The sequence below is a fragment of the Lepidochelys kempii genome, chromosome 3, assembly GCF_965140285.1.
Source record: "Lepidochelys kempii isolate rLepKem1 chromosome 3, rLepKem1.hap1, whole genome shotgun sequence".
NCBI lineage: Eukaryota > Metazoa > Chordata > Testudines > Cheloniidae > Lepidochelys > Lepidochelys kempii.
In genome coordinates, this window is record NC_136382.1 from 65,617,146 (window position 1) to 65,637,953 (window position 20,808).

A 20,808-nucleotide genomic window follows, 5' to 3' on the forward strand; every position below is an offset into this window, starting at 1 on the left:
TTTCAAGAAATAGATTTATTTGCAAAAGGAATACAACCATCATAGAATTTAAACAACAAAACTGCTTCTACCACACATCAGACACCAAGCACATACCTGTGTTCTAATCTCTGTGTCAAATTACCTGGCATTTACCTATCAGACAAATCAGTGGAATTTGCTTAAATACCAAGGTGAAGAAATGCCACAGAAATGGCATAGATGGATTTTGTACTTCATTGATCACATCCAGACAGATGAGTGTAATTTGCAGAGATGCACTTTGATTGACCACTTCCAGCACTACTCCACTAATGTTTGTAATGATTAAATGGTGGTAATTATTTTTGGAACAACTCCATCCCTAAGTGTTCACCTTGAGGCAATGCTCTCAAAATCAACTTTGTAAATTCCCTTCCTCTCTGAATACAATGCTAATTAAAAGGTGTTTTGGGGTTTTTTTAAATCAATAATTTAAGTTTTAAACTATTTCTCCAGCTGCACTGACCGAGACAAAGTTAAGTTATGACTTGGCCAAAGTAGTAATTTTTTAAAAAGGCAGGGGGTCAGCAACTCATTCTGTATGAGAATTGCTCTAACTTGTTACACAGCCTGTTTTTACTCAAGAAATTTTACCAAATAAGTGACACAGTTTTAAGTCACATCAGACAAGAGAGGACTAAACCATTTCACTGCTGAAGAAAAATACTAAATTTAATATATTGTCTTGCATTTTGAAGTCTGTTTTAATATAATGGAGATGTCCCCATAGGTCTTAATTTCCAAAATATGCTTAATGTTATTTAAAGGGTAAAAAATATGTTGTTCATAGAATATAATATTTTGAGTAAATCTGTGGTTACCCAGAGGCTGAAACATGAGTAAACAGTAAGTAATTCTCTTCTCACACCACCTCTTCTGATTTTCACATCGCCTGATGTTAGGGGCTTCTCAAATTGCTCTCATGCCGTCTGCTCAGGTCCCATGGTGTTTCCTTTGATAATTCTCCATTCTCCACTCCTTATTCTGACTGTGCGACAGCCACAGTGGGAGGGGAAGCACAGATCAGAGGCATTTCAAGACATGACTCATTGATGTAGTGCTTTTCCTTTTCCTCCCTCCCTCAGGGATAAGCACCAACTACTGATACAACACAGCTGGGTACATCTGCTTTGTGGCAGAAGGAACACTGCCAATATACTGTACTGCAGCCACATCCTCTCAAGTGTTGGCATAGTCATGGTCGTTTTGTAGCTTAGGGTATAGTGATAATGGTAATTTGGATCAAAAGGGGAACTGATGGTTAAAGACTACAATGTAATACACAGTAGGTATTACAGAGATTAATGCTATAGAAAACCCTAAAGGAGGGATATATATACATATATGCACACACCCTTTGAACTTTTGGCTTATGACTGCTGCCTTTAGTGGTGGGGTTCCAGAAATTTCTTCTGTCAAACAAAGCCCAGAGCACACATACGTAACCTAAGTGTGTGGACAATGTCTTCTGAGAGACATACATTTCAGGTAAGTAATTTAACTTTCACGCAGTGTGAGAAATGATGTCTATTTGGACTCAAAATGTCAGACATACGTTAGCAAACATTATTATAGAAATAAATGTCTTTGCACAGCTGATCTCCTGAAATAGCAGGACTGTTGCTCTCCAATAAAAATGTTTAATTTCTATTTTAATGTCTCTGTTCTGGGATTTGTATCTTCAGTAATATTGGCAACAGGCTGAGATAAGAACACTGATGCCAAAGAACAAGTCTGCTTTAGTAGATGACTTTGTGTATCTCCAGGATATGACTGTTCCAAACAGAGAGGGCAGCATTTAACAGCTCTTCTGCTGGTAACAATGTACTGAAATGTTTTAATCTCTTATTGTTCTATGTATTTTGCTTTTGGGTGTTCTCTACTATTTCATATTTATCTGTATTTACAGAAAAACCCAGAGGAGGACAGCTCAGGGAAAACGTTAAGTTGGGAACCAGGTCATTTGCTGTTAACTATCTATACCGTCCGCAGCATTGAGCAGCTTCTCCCTTTCTTCAATGTACTCAGCCAGGTTTTTAATAGCAAAGTCACAAGCAGATGTGTTGGACACTCAGGGAGCCCTGTCCTTTACCCAAATTCTTTCCCCAGTAAGGACATAAAAATGGAGAACCAAAAAACATTCTCCAGCAAAGCAAGGCAAAAAATTGAAGAGATGGTTGAGAAGGATTTTCTGGAAGGTGTCATAAAAACGTGAGCTATAACTGGTACTATTCAGCTTAAAACTAATGTAATTGTTTAAATGAAATGCTATATCTTTCAAAGTTGTATAGTTTTCTTTTCTTACTCTGTATGTAATGAACACTTCAGGTTATATTTAATTTAAATATTTGTAAATATGAGACCAATTCTGGATGTGGCCTGAATCAAGTTTAAATATTGTTGGCTCATATTGATTATGGTGCCTAATATTTACAGTAGCTGTGTTTTGTTGTCTTGAGTTCTGTCTTTAAACAAACTACAAAATACAAGTTGCACATTTTTCACTTTGTTTCCAGTTTCTTTGTGTTCACAGTTTTTCTAACTCATCAGAAGTTGCTGACACACTTTTTCTCAGCAATCATTAAACTGGCAATCTGCTAGTTCCTCAGTGATGGTCCCTAGTCTATTTTACTGTGGGTCATGCATATGTACTATGCACCTACCCAAAGAGTTTATATAGCATTAAAATGAAAGGTGCTTTGCCTGTGCTGAAGCAAGAATTATCAAAACACATTACTAAAATACTTCAGTTCTGTCCATTAAGACCAGACATTTAAAGGATTAAGTTACATACTATTGCTATCTGCCACTGTCCAGTAGTACATGCCACTCAATATTTCCTTGAATCACATGAGAAATGTTATGAAATTAATTCCCCTGAGCTTTAGCCCTAAGCTTCACTTTATATGCATTCTAGAAAGTCTCAGCTAGGACAGATTTCTTCAGGGAGTAAAGGGAAATGAAATTGACACTGGAGAATGTTGAACAGCAGCTTCTGTCATGTGTCTGTGGTTTGGAAAGACTAATCTGTCCCTAGCAGAGGATACAGTAACTTTCTTCCTACTGAGGTATAAATGTGAGCAGAGAAATCTCAAAATGAGAGACAACAAATGGAGCATGGAATTCAATTTCTAGTATTAAAGAGTGAAATGATATCAGGCTGGGAACAGACAGGTAAACTGGGCCCTAAATGTTAGTGTTCTCTGCTATGTGGTTACAGTCATTTACACAACATTATTTGTGTAATACAGCTGAGGTGCTTGAAAGAGCACTTGAGGACAGGTACATCTGGGAAACAGTAGTCTTTAAAGTTTTAGAGGTGATCAATGGCCTGGTTAACAGCTGAAAACAGCAACATAAGGTCTGCTCAGCATCAGTTAAAAAGGAAGTGACTACACAGTAGCTTAGCAAATGTGGAACCACAGAGCTGTATGATGGTATGCCTGTGTACTATTCTGGCCCGTAGAGAGCCAGAACTCAGATGAATAAATCCTTGCCTCGTACAAGAATCCTGCTTTCTGCAGCATTCTACCTGCTCTCAAAATTGAAGGACACCAAGCAAAGGGGCAGCGTACCACTGCAAACTAAGCTAAAACAAGGGTTGTAAAGTCTCATGGGACAGTACCAGCTTGTGGCTACTGTCTGTATTCTACATGAAGAGAAGCTAGAGTAGAAAAGTAGATTTAAAAAGAGAATTTCTAAATTGTCTCTAGACACGAAATCCAGTTTCAGCAGTTGTAATAGGTGAAGTTCTCTGCTTGTAGTGATGTGCAAACCTTTTTCATGAACGGAGCACATGGCTTAGAGAAGAGTTCTGTGTCCCTTAACCAACCATTTATTGTGATTCTGCCATCCAACACTGATAATTGTGGTAGGCAACGTAATATTTCTTACTCCTTAGCAGCAGTCAGTGAGAGGTTTCTCACACTATCTGATGATAATCAGTTTGGGTTAGCAGTGCAGCCAGTGGGTGGGTATCCACACTGGGTATTATGAGAGCTGGTTCCTATTCCCTGGTTGATTAGATGGGGCATGTCACTTAACTCCAGTTCTGATATTGTACTTCAACAGAAGCAAAAAGGTCCAACAAGGCTTAAAAAAAAAAATCACAATTCTCTGAGCATTAAGGATAAGGTATAAGAATATTCTTTTTGTTTTATAAAAACAGGAGGTTTGATTTGTTATTACTGACTTGTTAAGTTCATGCTTAACATGAAGGGGGGAGGAGGGGAATTAATAAAGAAAGCAGGTTCAGGTAGCATGACCAAGGCTGTGTCCTTCAACATACAGGCTGAGGTGGTTCTCCTATTCCACCAGCTAGATGGTAAACAGCAAGGCTTACTTCATGCGCGAGGGAATCTGCATTCTCCTATAGATAGTTAAAAAAAAAAAAAATAAGGAATAGTTATACTATATTGTAAGCACTGTTCATTTTATCCGAACCTTAACATTGATGACTTGCGGGCAGGGTGTGGTGGGTTTTTTTGGGACCGGTGTATGTAGTGCTTGTAGGAAGCTGTACATTTAAGGCTCATACATCAGTTAATATAATTATAGCAATACAAGCTTTCCAAAGATGCCACCTCTCCTCTGAAAAAGCCACTTTAGGGCAAGTTCAGTTTCTACAGCCACTTATTCCTTGGTTTCTTATAAAATAGCCAAAGACTGTCAGTTATAATAGGGTTTTCTGTGGTGGTGTCCTTGTTGCCATGGGGGACCAGATCACAATTACTAATTTTATTCCACAGAAGAGCCATGAGATAGGAAGTAGAGAGTCGTTGACACCCTGGGCTGGATCTGAGCCACTATGCGCTTGTCAAGATTGGGCACAGGGAGGAGATTTTCTTTAAACATCACTGAAAGTGTATTTAAACACACAATGTAGACAGGCTTTAATGTCTTTAGAAGTCATGTTAGCTGGTCATGGTAAAGCCTAGGCTCATCCCTGTAGACTCAACAAGGGGCTTGGAAATATTTGAAAGAAAACACACAACCCTAAAATTGCTTCATCTACCTATCAGGTTAGAGCTCCTCACTTAAATTTCAGAATGTGAATAAAAATTAAAAAAAAAGTGTCATCAATATACAGGCTCTCTCGCCCGCTCCCATCACCCCAGTTCTAGTGGTGCTGTCTCAGAGGACTTCATTGCTTAAACAATACAACTGCTGTAATGGGCAAATTGTTTCAGCTCTGACCTGTGTGTCTGCTTCAGAGTATACACGCACTACATCTTCTGTTCCTGATGGGCGGACAAAAGCTCGTGACAGTCTGTACTTCTTTACAAGTTCATCAATTTTTTCTTGTAGTCCTGGGGGTGCAACTGCACGTCTCTCAGCATCTGTTGTGTCAATGACTCGTCTGTCTGCAACCTACAGTGGTAGGACCAAACATAAAAAGCTACCCTTCTAAAATTAGTTTCCTGTTGGGCCTCCGATTTGTCATTTAATGTGATTTGTTGCTTCAGTAAGTGAAGTTCTCCCTGGTCGTCTTTGTCATTTCTCCTAGCTGGATTTGAATTACAGTAAGAATATCAATACGGCTTAGACAGTTTCATATCTTCAGGATGCAGAGGGGAAGGCCAGCGAGTAGATGAATACAGGGAGGGTCTCCTCAGAGAGACAGAGGACAGGCACTGACCACTAAACTCTGGCCAACGTTACAGTATCACTAACCTTAACTTTCAGCTGTCGGTTGGGAAGATCTGTGTAAATGGCATCCCACTGTTGCACTGTCAGACCCTTTAGAGCCAAGATTGCTTCAATCACTAGCATGTCTGAGATGGCATCACCCACAGTCTATGAATATAAAGACATCTTCAATGACAATTAGAAAATCCAAGGTATTCTGTTGAATTTGTTCGAACAAATCTAACAAAAAAAAACAAAACTAAGGAGTCACTGAAAATGCAGGAAGATTACTGGGTGATTTTCATTACTAGGAGCCATGGCAGGAAGTTAAGAACTAGAGACGATACAGCATACTTCACCGGAATGCTAGTTTTACTAAAGATGAATTCTAGTAGTAAATTAACTCCAATAAATGGGAGGTCAGATTCAGTGAGGACAGGCGACTTGTTCCCTCCCTACACTTGCTCTGGCATCAGAACTCCACTTAAAGGTGAGCTGCAAAGGATAATTTGGACTTGTGCCTTAAAAGGAACCACCTCAATAAAGTGGGATACTCTCACCATATGCCTGTTCACTCCTTAGCCTCCGGGATAAGACAACCAAAAAAATATCAGTGTCCACATGGATAAAAGGGCCTATGCATGCCATCATCTCACTTCAGATCAACAACCTTCAGATGAAAGTTACTTTTGGTTGAATTACACCAGAAAGGTAAACCAGTAATGGCATGTGGGTCTGAGGTGTCATTCTCCAGTCTCCCAAACCATCCAATCCCCTTCCTCTTCTCTAGCTACAAGCGCAGAAGACCAGACTAGATGGAAGTTTTTTGCCTTTGTATATGTGGAAATCTTGACATCTTTCAAAGTGAAATGGTTACTATTCAAACAGGTCTTCCTTTAGTAGTGCAAGTATGGGGACGGGGGGTTTTAAAAAGAGAATAGCGGGTTCCCATAGCTGTCTGCCTAGCCTGGTAGGATGTTAAATTAGGCCATCTCCTTCCATTGGTCTAATTTGTCATGATGTGCTGCCTTCCTCCACAAGATTTTCCACACACTCCTCCCATCCTGTCACTCAACACCCCAACAGGGTTAGCCCCCCTGCATCGGAAACAGAGCATCTGCTTTTTACATGTCAGCTCTTACTTGATTAATCAGGTCAATGGTATTTTCAAGCATCTTCGCAGCTTCTCTTTTTTGATTCTCCTTTTCTTCTTTTGCCATGTGTCTTATTTTCTCTTCAGCAGCTTTACTAAATAATACCTAGAAAAAAAGATGAGATAATAGGATGTATGCGATCAACAGACATCTCTAAACAGTACATACAACAAATTTGATCTGTTATGCCAACTAAACCCAATTAGTCATCTCTGGTTTTCACTTCCATGAACTCCCATGTTTAGAATACTGAACAGTTAGTGGCAGGGGGAAGACAAGAGAGAAGGAGAGGTGATTAGCAGATAGAGGTAAGGGGAAGAAGTTCTATTTGGATTTGGAAAGATGCTACTTATTTTCAAGCTAACTTGGTTGTTAAGTTTTATACATACTGGCTTTAAAACTCAACTAACCCTATAATGCCCCATGTGAAAGTACTTACTGTTCCATGTCCATTTGCCTCAAAGTAAACTCCAATGTCAAATTCCTGGGCCTTGTGATGTAAATGCTTTACTCCTGTTTTGGTACAATGAACAGGCACCTACAGCCCAGAGATATAAGAAAAGCATAGACAAAGTGGCATGAAGTCAAAATCCTGAGTAGATGGTAGGAACACAGGATTAAACTGTTTCCACTTATCCGCAAGATTAAGCATCAGGAAACTAGCTACAAGCTCATTGATGATGAGCGTTTAGTACATATACTACTTTTTGTAGTCAAAGTGATTAACAGAAGTTATCTAATTCTCACTGCAGACCTGTTGGGTAAGTAGCTTCCTCATTTATCCATCAGTAATGGCAGGATAAAAAAGATTAAGGGTAGGTACCCAAAGATACATGGCGTTGCACCGCCGAACCCCCCCTCTCTCCCCCCCGCCAGCTAGTGGAATTCTCAGGTGCCCAAGGCTCCCCAACTATGCATGGGGAGAGTTAGCCGCCTAAGGAAGGGCTCCTCAGAAGTTAGGGAGCTGCCCATGCAAGACAGGATTGAACTGAAGATTAGAGAGATGGTGCTCAAGTGCCTCAACCCACTCAGAATTCTCAGCCATGAGCCCTGTCCTGGAGTTAGCTGCCTAAGCCACATCAGCTACTTAGGTAGTCCATGCCCAAGCGGCCAAAACCTAGGCCTTTTTCAGGAGAGGGGGGCGCTCTATCTACGAAGGCAACTGAAAGGCAGGTGCCTAGAAAGCCTCACTAAGAAGATGCTGCTCTAATATCAGGACCATAAATAATGTTTTAAGGCGATCAGGCCTAATCCGTTTCCCTCAGCTGTCTCAGTGTATAATGGACTCTGAAGTGCTCTAAGGGTCAGAAAACTTAGATGATTTTGTCTAGTATTTTCAACCCAACTTTTAAGCTGGCTAGAACTGGTACTGAAGTTCCTCCCCCACCTTTAAAGTCTCATTTATCACCAAGAATTTAAATAGTTAATGAAGTTTAAAGCAAAAAAGTTTATTCCATCTTAGGTCTGCCTAGTGTCCATCACTGTAGTACTTTACTGATGCTTTTTTAAAGGTAGGAAGCAATTGTGAAGGAGATGGAGAGAAAAAGATTAATTGATACCTTCATGGTTTCCTCAAGATAACATGTAGAGCTCCCATTAGCATATGCTGTTTGTACCACTGCCATCTTTAGAGTTTGTCCTACCTGAGCAGATGGAAAAGTAAAAGGCTTAAGGGCACACATAAATCTTCAGAAAGGCACAGTATAAAGGAAAAGCTAAACTAGGATTTTAGTTCAAGATGAGAACAGAATATTTAATGAGGTGAAAGACTTTCAACACACAGTATCTGTTCTCCTGCCGGACTTCCAGAACTCGGACACATTTGGGAATCTGAAGGAGGTAGTGGCTCAGCTCACAAGACACAGAACTTTCTGACATTAAATCACTACTGTGAACCTGGCAAAGGCCAGTTCCAGTCAAAAGTGGTTATCATTGGATATTGTGTCTGTGGCCCCAGGAGAAATGAGTTTATGTCCATCAGAGAAACCGACACTAACTGGAATGTGCCTTGGCAGGGCAATCTCAGAGGCACCAAGGACCAAGTAGGCAGGGAGACTGGAACTGCTCTTTTCACTCCCAGTGGACAGTGGGATTGTATGCTCCAGGTCTGTCTATGCAGCACCTTTCACAATCAGTAAGAACACGAGAACGCTTCATAAATGCATTCCAAGGTAAATCAAATGCAAACTGGGTTCACAGGAATTTTCCAAAGGAAGGGGAGGGTAGGATTGCCTTACTTCAGGTCAACGTGGAGTTAAAAGGGTGAAGAGGAGAAGAGGTAGGAAGACACCTCAGCTTCTCAGCAGTAAAGTGAAATTTAAAAGTAGGGTAACTTTTTTCTAGACAAGGCATCATGGTTAAGAAGTTTTTTTTTTTTTAAATGTAATTTTGCATCAGTATGCCACTTTAGAAAGAGCACCTGTGTGCTTACATATGCCCAAGGCAACCCCCACCTTCACTGGGTGAGATGTATGTTTTACAGTTTGGGGCAAAGCAAAACCCTTTACTGTATAAGTGAAATTACCTGGATAAGAAGTTCTTTAATGAACGTGCTAATTAAAGTTGCTATTTTATCTCCATCCACAAGATGAAAATGGCCAGCAGTATCATTATAGTAATAAACAATTCTGTCTGCATCTCCATCAAATGAGCAGCATCTTTCGTTAGGTTTGATTTCTAGTCCTATACACATGGAAGTACAAACAAATTAGATATGGAATGGGAAGCAGAGCTTTAGTTAGTCTAAATATATATATGTGAAGTCTCAAGAAAGAGATTAGTTATATACATGCACACTCTAAATGTGAAAAACTTAGTAGTATGAGAGCAAGAAGTTGATTTTATTAAGTAAATCCCACCTTGAACTCTTCTAATCAGGGAAGTTGCACAGAATGGAAGTTGCACAGAATGGAAGTTGCACAGAATGGAAGTTGCAAGGAAAAAGTGCATCTTCAGTTTGAAATGAAAAACTGAAAATTCAGTCCCTATAGCTATTATTGTTATACCACCTTAAAAAGGTCAGGTTACAAAGTCTATATGAAATATGGTCTCAGAGCCATTCCTAGTATATTCTGTTAAATAAGTAACGAACAGCAATTATGGCACCAAAAATAGAATCCAGCCCTCCCAAAATGTCCACATCCCTCAAACATATGCCTAGCCACCAAAGAGTATATAGGAGCTGCATCCTAGTCATCCAAGTCAGAAACATCTAGTACTCCCTTTGTAATCCACAGATGTGAGCCAACGCCTGCAAAATGAGATAGATGGACTTCACCTCAGGGTGGAAGTAGAAAAATTGGGAAGCAGCTAGATGTCAGCTTGGTGCACGCTGCACCATAACCAACCCTTCCCTCATAAGACCTCCTTTACAGACTGACTGGAATGAAGACATGGCATCTAGTTGGTCTAGATCCATAAACCTCCATGTATCTTGCTTCAAATTAGGAAAAACTTCTTCATTAGGAGGGTCGTGAAACACTGGAATGCGTTACCTAGGGAGGTGGTAGAATCTCCTTCCTTTGAAGTTTAAGGTCAGGCTTGACAAAGCTCTGGCTGGGATGATTTAATTGGGGATTGGTCCTGCTTTGAGCAGGGGGTTGGACTAGATGACCTCCTGAGGTCCCTTCCAACCCTGATATTCTATGATTCAAATTCAACCCTCTTCTACTTGAGTAGAGTACTATTCATCAGCATTTCCACAGAGTGATTATACATGGTGAATCCACTATGCGTTTTTGCCTCTTCCCATGGTTTTTCCACTTTATATCTCACTGTCTATAGGCTGAATGGACATTAACCCTTCTGCATCAAAGGTTCCTTTCTTCAAGACATTTTGCATCACCTGCTTTAGGTATGTTCTCATTTCTTCCCTCGTGTGTCCCCTTGTTAATGCTAGTATTAACGAGTGGGAGTTCAAAGCGTATCAAGTGAGCCCACACTTCCATGAAACCTTTTGACCATTTAATCTACTAAACTGGTGTTATATGGCAATGTTTTTTGGTGGAAGACTCTTGGATACTACAGGCTTCTATAGCATCCATTATTAAGATCATATATTAATGTTTTGCACCACTTTGAGATAAGTGGATATGCTGGTCATACAATACATCGGAGCAGAGAGTTTGTTTTGCTCTATGTTTTTACAGGGCCAAAACTGTTTAATACTCACTAAAAGAAATAGCCATGTGACAGACAGCCAACAGCTACTGCCTAGCAATATAGTGCTCAAACAGATTTACAAGGGAAACTAGTTATTTTTCTCCCAGACTTTATGATCCTTCCCTTGTTAGGTCATTAAGAGGAGTTAGGAGAGCTAAGAGGGGAGTAGGAAGTAAGAGAAAGATTCCCTGGGGACTTTCATGCTAAAGAATAAGGCTTTTTGACATCCTATTGCTTGATTTTAGTGATGTCAAGACCAGAGCTTCTAAAGAGGGAGGATGGGAGCGCCAAGCCTCCTCACCCAATCCCAGAATCTCTTGCAGGATCATTCTGGTTCCTGCATGAGAGAAGAGCAATACTCAGCTTTTATCCTCTCAGTTACCAAGACATTCCATCCAACTCCTCCCCCCCTTTGCCATCCCTTCTCTCAAGGGAGTTGACACCTGAGTGAGACAGTGCAACTGCAGCTGGCAGATAATTTAGCATGTCCCAAGGGCATGGAAAAACCTTAGACCAAAGTTTGAATGTGAACAACTAAAGACATAGGAACGTTCATCCAGTTAGCTACCTAAACAAAAGTGGCCGAGTTTCAGAGGTTCTGTGCCTCCTGTGTTCCTAAAGATTTCAGTGGGGAGTTGTAAACACTCAGCACTTCAGTGAAATCAGGTGCCTAATTCTGGATTTACACTCCTAACTTAAGACACTCAGGTTTGAGAGTCATGGCCTTAATTTCAGTCTATGGATGAAGAGGCACCTTACCCTATGAAGTGGCAATAGCTTTCTCTCTCTAGCTTGTGCTAGAGCAGAGGTGGGCAAAACTATGGCCCGCAGGCCTGTCCTGCCCTTGAGCTCCCAGCTGGGGAGGCTAGCCCCTGCCCCCCCCGCTGTCCCACCTCCCCCGCAGCCTCAGCTCACTCTGCTGCCAGTGCCCTGGGCAGCAAGGCTGCAAGCTTCTGCTGGGCAGTGTGGCATGCTCCAGCCGGGTGGTGCAGCTGCCAGTCCTGCTGCTCTGAGTGGCATGGTAAGGGGGTGGGGAGCAGGGCAGGGGGGTTGGTTGGATAGGCGTGGGAGTCCTGAGTGGCCTGTCAAGGGGTGGGGGTGTGGATAGGGGTCAGGGAAGTTGGGACAGGGAGGGGGAGGAGGATGGAGGACAGTCAGGGGACAAGGAGCAGGGGGAGTTGGATGGCTTGAGGGTTCTCAGGAGGGGAAGTCAAGGAGGGGGTGGGGGCCAGGCTGTTTGGGGAGGCACAACCTTCCCTACCTGGCCCTCCATACAGTTTTTGGCCTGAGGGCCACATCAGGGTTCGAAAGTTTGCCCACCCCTGTGCTAGAGTCTGACTCTAAAATAGCCACCCACTCCCTGACAGTGGCTGCTATGGCGATCCCAGCAGTGGCTAATATAAAAGTCATACATGGGCAACTGGTGGAGCCCCCTTTAGGGGAGGCTAGTCCCCGGGCTCCACCCATTCTGCCCATGCCTCCTCCCCCCCCTTGGCCAGAGGCCCGAGTGCCTCCCACTCGGGGCCCCAGGCTGGTTGAAGCCCCAAGCCCCCCACCCCACCCTCCTGAAAGAGCCACAAAGAGCCACTGGACTATTATACCCTCAGTCCATGAAGTCAGACCTACAGAGGTGGCCTCCTGCTGTTTCCCCAGTTGATAGTTCAAAACAAAAAAAACAAAAAAACCAACAAAAAAACTGAGTAAGCAAGACCAATTTTACAAGAGGACTGAAGCAGCAGCCTGGAGTTCACCATGAGCTAGCAACTCCAGAGAAGGAGGATGGTTCTACAGCAGAAAACAGTATAGTCTTAGGAACCCATTCCTAAAGTCTGGTTAATCTCTCCATTTTTAGAAGTTGTAACCCATGGTTTTATTTTATGCACCTTGCATGATTTGGGCTAAGTCATCTCTTTACAAGCCTATCTGAGTCAGACAGTGACAGGATAACCTTTATCCCAACCGTTCCTTAAAATCCTTCAGAAATTCTCTGCCACAGTTCTGGTGCTCTCTTAGTTACGTTCATTCACTTTGGGTTGTCAGGACATAAATAAGTTCACTCTGGTCCTTAAGCTTAGAGTAATCTCTTATTACTTTGATGATTTACAGCATTAAGGAGTTCCACAAAGATCAGTCACCTCTTTCTGGGGAAGTCATGCATTTCTCTTTTTCTGTGCTAAGTCTTGTGCATTGAAAGCTATTACTGAGTAGGCTGCTTAACACAATTTGTATTCTAAAAGGGTTAGAAATGTAAATTGCTGATTACATACCTAGAGGAGGTTTCTGATGAACTTTCACAAAGTCTGCACCGCATAAATGATTGAGTTTCTCTTTGGTTCCATCATTATATAGGTGAATTAGCAGCTTCTTTGGAAGGTAACGTTCCATTTCCTTTAGTTTCAGGGCTCCTATACCATTTGCACAATCTATCTTCAGACACATCTGGTCATCTTCAGAGCTGGAAGCCTTCACACAGGAGAGGGGAAGGAGAGGTGTTAATGTGAACTATAATATTCTGGATAAAAATCAATAACTCTCTCAACTCCCCACACCAGGAGACAAGCAGGTCTGAAGTATTCGAGCCATTTTTTAAACTTGTACACAGAAAATATCCATTGCTTATATTCATGTAAATGTGCAAACTGAATTATTTAGTGTGAACGTAACAGCCCTCACTTGTTTTGTCAGCTCCCCAAAAGCTTTGGATAGTTTCTGGTAGTAACCTTCCACTGTTGCCTTCCCATAGTCTTCTTGAGTATTTTGACAGCAGACCATGTAATGCAGCTGTGGTGTTGTCACCAGACCATAATCTAATATAAAACAAGTCACAATATTAAAAGAATAGAAGAGTCATTCCTGTTTAGATTGTTGTTCACAATGTTGGTCCCAAAATATTGAAGAGACAAGGTGGGTGAGGTAATATCTTTTTTTGGACTAACTTCTGTTGATGAAAGAGACAAGCTTTTGAACTCTTCTTTAAGTCTGGGAAAGGTATTCAGGCCTGGCCTACAAAAAAATGAGGTCGGTTTAACTACGTCCGTCAAAAGGTGTGAAAAATCCACATTCCTGAGCAGCATAGTTAAGTGGACCTAAGTCCCTGCGTAAGCAGTGCTAGATGGTGAATCTTTCCCCTTGGCCTAGGTAGTGTCCACACTGAATCACTACCGCAGCACAGCTACAGGAGTTCTGCTGTCGTGTTTTAAGCGTAGACAAGCCCTCAGATGGTCACAGCTAAATACAAGGTGGAGCAGATTACTTAGTATAAGTAGTTAAATATTCTAAGAGACCATACAAGGTCAAGTGGACTGTTAGCATCCCTGCAGTCATGGGACAAAAGAAGTGTGTGTGGGGAGGGGGAGAGAGGAAGAGACCTGTTAGTGGGTTACAGATTGTTGTGATACAACCATAATTATAGCGTCTTTAATAAAGACCATGATTTTTAGTGTCTACAAAAGTTAGGAATTCCCAGGTTCGTCTTTTCAAGGTGTCACAACACATTCAAAAGATGAGCCTTTGGAGCACCTTCAAAAGATGAGCTCTGTGTAGCTCAAAAGCTTATCTTTGCCATAAGAAGCTGGCCCAATAAAATCATTACATCACCCACCTTGACCCCTATTTAGAGACATGCGAAGTATTTCCTATAATATATTGTAAGAAACTCATCTGAAAAAAACGTTCTAGTAAAATTATATAGAGAAGTCGCCTCTTACGTTAAAATCATCCCAACACACAAATTCACTATAAGCAGCAATGGAAATGGCATCTGAGCTACAACTTTGGGTCTATGTTATATTTCACACTTACATAAAAACTTCAAATATAAAGCATAAGTTTAAACATCAACATACCATGATATTGACCACCTAGAGCAGATACACCATCTATTACTGACTGTGAAAGTTTCTCACTGCTATGTCTGAAAAAGAATAAATACAATCACCACTGAATGCATCCGATGAAGTGAGCTGTAGCTTGGTTAGTCTCTAAGGTGCCACAAGTACTCCTTTTCTTTTTGTGAATACAGACTAACATGGCTGCTTCTCTGAAACCTGTCACTTTTTAAACAAACACTATGCAGAAATACAAACCTAGGCCTCATTCCTTTGGCGAGATCTGCACAGGTGGAGAAGTCTGCCAACATGGATCTCAATGCAGAATCAGATTCCCATATGACATTTATGCAATTCTCTTAAGATTAGGCAGCTGATGTAGTAATGGTAACACTAAAAGACCCAATCTAATGCCCCCTGAAATCAGAGGAGGCCCTTCCGTCCTCTTCAGTGGGCTCTGGATTAGGCCCAAGAAGCATATTGTGTGTGGAGAGTTAAACATGGTACTGTAATAGGTAGATTTAAAATGAAACATGTGAAGTGTGCTGTGCTGCCCTTATATAGAGTCTTCCATTCTATGCATAGAAATTCCAGCAGATATAGCTGCCTGTGAATGCAACTTGGGTAGTTCAATACAGTCAATATATAAATATATCTATATCATTTTTCAATTACCTGGTGTCTCTACCAATAAAAACTGAGGCATGTTCGTGCAGTTTCACTGCTTCTTTCTGGCAAATCTCAGTCAGTATGCTCTGTATTTCTTGCTCTTCTGCATTAGCTAGGCGTGTAGCATATTCTTCCCAGGCAGAGGTCAACATTTCACCCAGAGGATCGACCAATTTTACACCATTGTCTTCCTTAGAAGAAAATAAATGTACTAAGTCTAAAAGTGAGAAACCCGTAGAGTCTCTTTAAAGACAGAAGATAAATATAGATACATCACTATGGCTTCATTTAGGCCTGAAGTGTTCCTAATAAAAGCGACCAAACAAATCCACACACAGCCGAAATCAGTAATATAATCAAAATATTAAGTCACTATTTTTCTGGCAGTTCTGTAAAAAAGGATCAGTTGATATCAAAGTGACAGGCTTAGCGATTCAATAGCCTCAAATATCCTAAGAGCAGCAGATAAGTAAAGCAAATACTTCACTTATAACTGTTGCTTCGTGAAAGAAAATGTCAACTTAAGAAAAACAGATTCAGAGTTTGCTGAAAGGGTTTGAGATCTCTCAGATGTACTGCCAGCTTCTCATGCTCATAAGGTCCCATATTGTAACGGTTTTTCTTCCAAAGCGAAGGGAAGGAAAAACTACAAGCAAGAGTGGGGGTATGAGTTTGTGTGGCAAAACAGCTTCCAGCATGCAATTTGTGGTCAATGGGACTATTCACATGGTTAAATTAAGCACAAATGTTCACACGATCTGGCCTGTAAATGCTTTCAGTCTCTGCCAGCTCAGAGATTTTGACTCTCCTTTGGCTGATATCATCTATTTTCCTTTTTTAACAAAGGATGCAATCAGAAATATTCTTACTTCAGGATTGTGAGATGCTGTAACCATGACTCCAATAGTAGATTTGGTCTGCCTGGACCTTAGTACTGCCAGCAAACCCATGCGATACATGACATGATCAAGATGTCCTGCCTTGGTACGAAATCCAGCAGTTCCATACTGAAGGCTAAGTCCAGCTGGTTTCAGGTGTAATGCTGAGTACTTTGCAACTGCCTCAAAATCCATTTCTATAAAAGGAAACTGTACAGATGTTATCAGTAACGACTAAAATCACCATAATAAACTTCTCATATTACACTTACCTTGTAAATCCACAGATATATTGAAAAAACAACAAGGAGTCCTTATGGGACTTTACAGACTAACAAATTTATTTGGGCATAAGCCTCCATGGGCCCACGAAAGCTTATGCCCAAATAAATTTGTTAGTCTGTAAAGTGCCACAAGGACTCCTTGTTGTTTTTGCTGATACAGACTAACACAGCTACCACTCTGAAACAGATATTCTTATCTGTTTAATTCAATATAAGTCTCAGAAGACAGATAGAAACAAGTAGCATTTACATGAAAAATGCTTTTAGTTTTTAAGGATGTTTATTTATGTAGTAAAAACATTTTAAACAGCAACTTAATCTTGAAGAAAATCACTCGAGGGTTTAAATTAAGTCTACATATATTCATGCAAGATAGGGATTTTTTTATGTTTAACTATTGTTAGAGTCAGGGTTATTAGATATTTGAATTTAAATTAACCCCATGTAGAGGGTACACACAAAGACATTCACACCCCAAAGCTAATGATAGGTTTGCAGAGGAAACACCAGCATTATAGCCTGGGAAGGAGCCTCCACATCACCTGCATACCTTAAACAGAGTCTGTGCCAGCCCCGCAAGCCAGTAGAGAGAGAGAGAGAGAAAGAGAGAAAGACTGGGCCAAGGGTGGATTCTCAGTTACACTGATCCAGTGGCCCTAGTGCAAGTGGCAGAGAAAGACAGTGTTTCTCATTCCGGACAACAGCAGGCAGAGGGTATTTTGGCTGCAACACCAGGTCAAACTCTCAGTTCAGCGGTGAGCCAGATTTCCTTCCCCAACATACTCCAACCATGTAAAGTCTATTACTTCTTTTTCTTCTTCTTTTAATATCCAAGCAAAATTATTATTTGTATTGTGGCAACTCTTAAGGGCTCCAACCATAGATCAGGGCTCCACTGCATTAGGTGTTGTACAAAGACAAAACCAAAAGCATCCCTGCTCCAAAGACCTTACCAACTAAGGCTATGTCTACACTGCACACCGTACAACGGCACAGATATGCCACTGCAGCCGCGCCGTTATAAGGTGTGCAGTGTACTCCCGGTGACAAAATAAAACCACCCCCAAAGAGGGGCAGCAGATTCATTGCCAGGAAAGCGTCTCCCGGCAACTTAAATGCTGTCCACACCGACGCTTTTCATCATTAAAACTTTTGTCATTCGGGTGTGTTTTTTTCACACCCGAGTGACAAAAGTTTTGAAGACGAAAGCGTAGCGTAGACATGGCCTGAGAATAACGCAAGAAACAACATATGGGTTCAACTAACAGACAAGCAGAATACAAAGTAACAATGGAACAGTACTGGCCAGCATGATAGGGATAACAGTGCAGAAGTTGCCTCCATTGTTGACTTTTTGTCAGATGAGAATTTTAAGAAGGGATTGGAAATCAGGGAGGTGGCCTTGCACACATTTATGGGAGACAGCAAGAAGGTGTTCACTGGAAAATGTAAACTACTGGGTGGTGCAGGCTACCATAGTTGGCACATGAGAGACAGGAGAGCACTGCTCAATATAGGATTACCATATGTCCAGGTTTTCCTGGATATGACCTCTTTTTTGGTTCTCCATTCAAGCAAATTTTTGAAATAGGAACAAACATCCTTCATTTTCCCTTGCTCATCCTTTTCCCTTGCCTTCGGAGTGGGCCGGCCAGGGAACGGCGGGTGCTGGCCGGGGGCCCAGCTCTGAAGGCAGCGCTGCAGCCAGCAGCGGCACAGAGGTGAGGGTGGCACGACAGGGTATTGCCACCTTCCTGCCCTCCCCCAGGCACCGACTCCATGGGCGCTCAGCAGGTTCTGCAGCAGGTGGGGAGGGGCGGGAAGAGACAGAGTGAGGGCAGGGCAGGCTGGAGGGAGGGAGGGGCGCGATCCTTGGGGAAAAGGGGGAGGGAGTGGGGGCGGAGCGCTCCCTGGACAGAAGAAAGTCCGCCCCTCCGTGCCCGGCACGGTCCCCTGTGTGGGAACTTTAAACGAGGGGCGGCCTTGTTCCTCCCGGCTCACCCCTGTGGGCTGACACCAAGCGGGGAGGTAAAAGGTTTCGGGACAGTTCCCAGCGAGCGAGGGGCGCACAGAGGGGCCAGCGAGCCGCCGCGCCCAGCACGCACCAGCCCTGCCCACAGGGCCAGGTCCCACCCCTGCCACGGGATCCTGCCCAGCCCCCTCTGCCCTCACCCAGGCGCGCCGCGGACGCCGCCGCCGCCCAGCCCAGCCAACGGCGTCCCCGGCCCCCCAGGCTGCACAGACCCGCCTACCTGCCGCGAGCCCCAGCTGCTGCCGACGTGGCTTTCCGCGGCCCGACGGCTCAACCCCCCAGTTCCCGGATTCATGCGCAGCCACACCCCCTGACGCCGCGCGTAGCCAATCAGAGCGCGGCAGCCTGCGGGCGCTTGAGCGTTGCTTGCCCGAGCGTTCCGTCGGCCCAGCGCTATCCCCGCCTGGGGACCTTCTCTCGTCGCGGGGGGCGGAGCTCCGCCAGGAGGTGAGCCAGGATGGGGCGGGGCTAAGCGGGAAGGTGAAGCTCGTGTCGCGGGGGCGGGGCTGTGGGACGGTGTTCGGCGGTGTTCTGGGGGTCGTAGGGCCCCAGTGAGGGGCGGGGTTTCAGAGTGTGGGCGAGTCCCAGACTGAAGCGGGCGGTGGATGGCCTTGCTCTCTGGAGAAGGGCAGCCGGGTGGGATGGAGCACGGGTTGGGGCTGAGGTCTTGGGCTGAGTGGCCAGTTTCCCCATTTTATTGTGAGCCGTGCAACATTTGGCCTTTTTTCCTAAAGCTCCAGCTCCTGGAGTCAGGGGGTGGGGGAGAATTTTGACTTTAGTTTTTTCAAAAGAAAAATAAACTTTCTGCTCCTCATGGTTTTGGGTAAAATGTAGAAAACATGACCCTGTGAAGAAAACCTTAGGGTGGGCAAACTTTTTGGGCCGAGGGCCACATCGGGGTTGCGCAACTGTATGGAGGACCCGGTAGGGAAGGTCGTAGCTCCCTGAACAGCCTGGCTCCTGCTCCCTATCTACCCCCTCCCACTTCCTGCCCCCCTCAGAACTCTGACCCATCCAACCCCCGCCCTCTGACAGGCCCCCCTGGGACTCCCACACCCCCTCCCAGGACCCCTGTCCCTAACTGCCCCCCTGTTCCCCATCCCCTGACCACCATCACCTGAACCTCCACCCCTAACCGCCCCACCAGAACCTCTGCCCCATCCAACCGCCCCCTGCTCCCTGTCCCCTGACTGCCCCTCGGGACTCCCTGCCCCTTTATCCACCCTTGCTCCCTGCCCCCGTACCAGACTGGAGCCAGCCATGCTGCTGCGCTGCCCGACAGGAGCGGCAGGCCAGAGTGCTGTCTGCGCGGCAGCATAGCTGCAGGGGAGGGGGGATCCTGGGGGAGAGGCCGGGGGCTAGCCTCCCCGGCCAGGAGCTCAGAGGCTGGGCAGGACGTTCCCGCAGGCCATAGTTTGCCCACCCCTGCCTTAATGCAATAGGCAAATGTAAAAACCTCAAAATACGTTGTTTTCAAAATCTCATGATTTTTATACTAGTTTTCTGGACTTTTAGGTTCTCATGAGCAGAGAGCTCTGTGACATTCTTAAATTTAAAAAAAAATTATATTCTGGGAAATTTGTTATTTCATTTTCTCTATTCTGATAAATTTTCAGCATGGAGAGAGGTAACTAGTGGTGTTCCCCAAGGGTCAGTCCTAGGACCAATCCTATACAACTTATTCATAAATTATCTGGAGAAAGGGGTAAACAGTGAGGTGGCAAAGTTTGCAGATGATACTAAACTGCTCAAGATAGTTAAGACCAAAGCAGACTGTGAAAAACTTCAAAAAGATCTCACAAAACTAAGTGATTGGGTAACAAAATGGCAAATGAAATTTAATGTGGATAAATGTAAAGTAATGCACATTGGAAAAAATAACCCCAACTATACATACAATATGATGGGGGCTAATTTAGCTACAACTAATCAAGAGAAAGTTTTTGGAGTCATCATGGATAGTTCTCTGAAGACGTCCACACAATGTGAAGAGGCAGTCAAAAAAGCAAACAGGATGTTAGGAATCATTAAAAAGGGGATAGAGAATAAGATGGAGAATATCTTATTGCCCTTATATAAATCCATACTGCATACAGATGTGGTCCCCTCATCTCAAAAAAGATATACTGGCATTAGAAAAGGTTCAGAAAAGGG

At 43.3% G+C, this 20,808-nt stretch overlaps 3 protein-coding genes across 15 annotated transcripts in view; 2 read left to right on the plus strand and 1 right to left on the minus strand.

Annotated features, from left to right (window-relative positions):
- The window catches only part of DOP1A (DOP1 leucine zipper like protein A), an 89,986-nt gene extending 87,357 nt beyond the window's left edge, over positions 1-2,629 (plus strand). For 7 of the 8 annotated variants that reach the window (XM_078852133.1, XM_073336554.1, XM_073336552.1 and 4 more), the window contains one exon: positions 1,931-2,629. In XM_078852133.1, the coding sequence (XP_078708259.1) occupies positions 1,931-2,236 (306 nt within the window). In that variant the 3' untranslated portion in view covers positions 2,237-2,629. The remainder of the gene's footprint in view (positions 1-1,930) is intronic. The other variant, XM_078852134.1, reaches the window with a different exon arrangement.
- Positions 1-19,055, minus strand: PGM3 (phosphoglucomutase 3). 6 transcript variants are annotated; one of them, XM_073336558.2, is made up of 14 exons: positions 18,875-19,014; positions 18,146-18,419; positions 16,330-16,535; positions 15,467-15,651; positions 14,810-14,877; positions 13,638-13,771; positions 13,232-13,427; positions 9,328-9,485; positions 8,363-8,446; positions 7,243-7,341; positions 6,792-6,908; positions 5,695-5,817; positions 5,218-5,391; positions 1-4,390 (listed from the first exon to the last, which is right to left on the minus strand). In XM_073336558.2, the coding sequence occupies exons 1-14, from the start codon at positions 18,947-18,949 to the stop codon at positions 4,301-4,303; spliced, it is 1,983 nt and encodes a 660-aa protein (XP_073192659.1). In that variant the 5' UTR covers positions 18,950-19,014; the 3' UTR covers positions 1-4,300. The 6 variants fall into 6 exon arrangements, with proteins under 6 accessions (XP_073192659.1, XP_073192663.1, XP_073192661.1 ...); XM_073336562.2 differs by lacking the exon at positions 18,146-18,419 and having other exon boundaries at positions 18,875-19,055; XM_073336560.1 differs by lacking the exon at positions 18,146-18,419 and having other exon boundaries at positions 16,330-16,548; positions 18,875-19,015.
- Positions 18,999-20,808, plus strand: part of RWDD2A (RWD domain containing 2A) — a 12,744-nt gene continuing 10,934 nt past the window's right edge. The window contains exon 1 of the mRNA XM_073336564.1: positions 18,999-19,101. The gene's annotated coding sequence lies outside the window, so the exon portion shown is untranslated. The remainder of the gene's footprint in view (positions 19,102-20,808) is intronic.

Bases quoted from the DNA above. Each gene is read 5' to 3' on its own strand.
- PGM3 (XM_073336558.2), bottom strand. From the start codon at position 18,949: ATGAATCCGGGAACTGGGGGGTTGAGCCGTCGGGCCGCGGAAAGCCAC. The intron at 15,652-16,329 runs GTAAGAATATTT...TTTTCTTCTAAG, and splicing joins CAGCATCTCACAATCCTGAA to GAAGACAATGGTGTAAAATT. The intron at 7,342-8,362 runs GTATCAATTAAT...TCTGGGCTGTAG, and splicing joins ATCTTGAGGAAACCATGAAG to GTGCCTGTTCATTGTACCAA.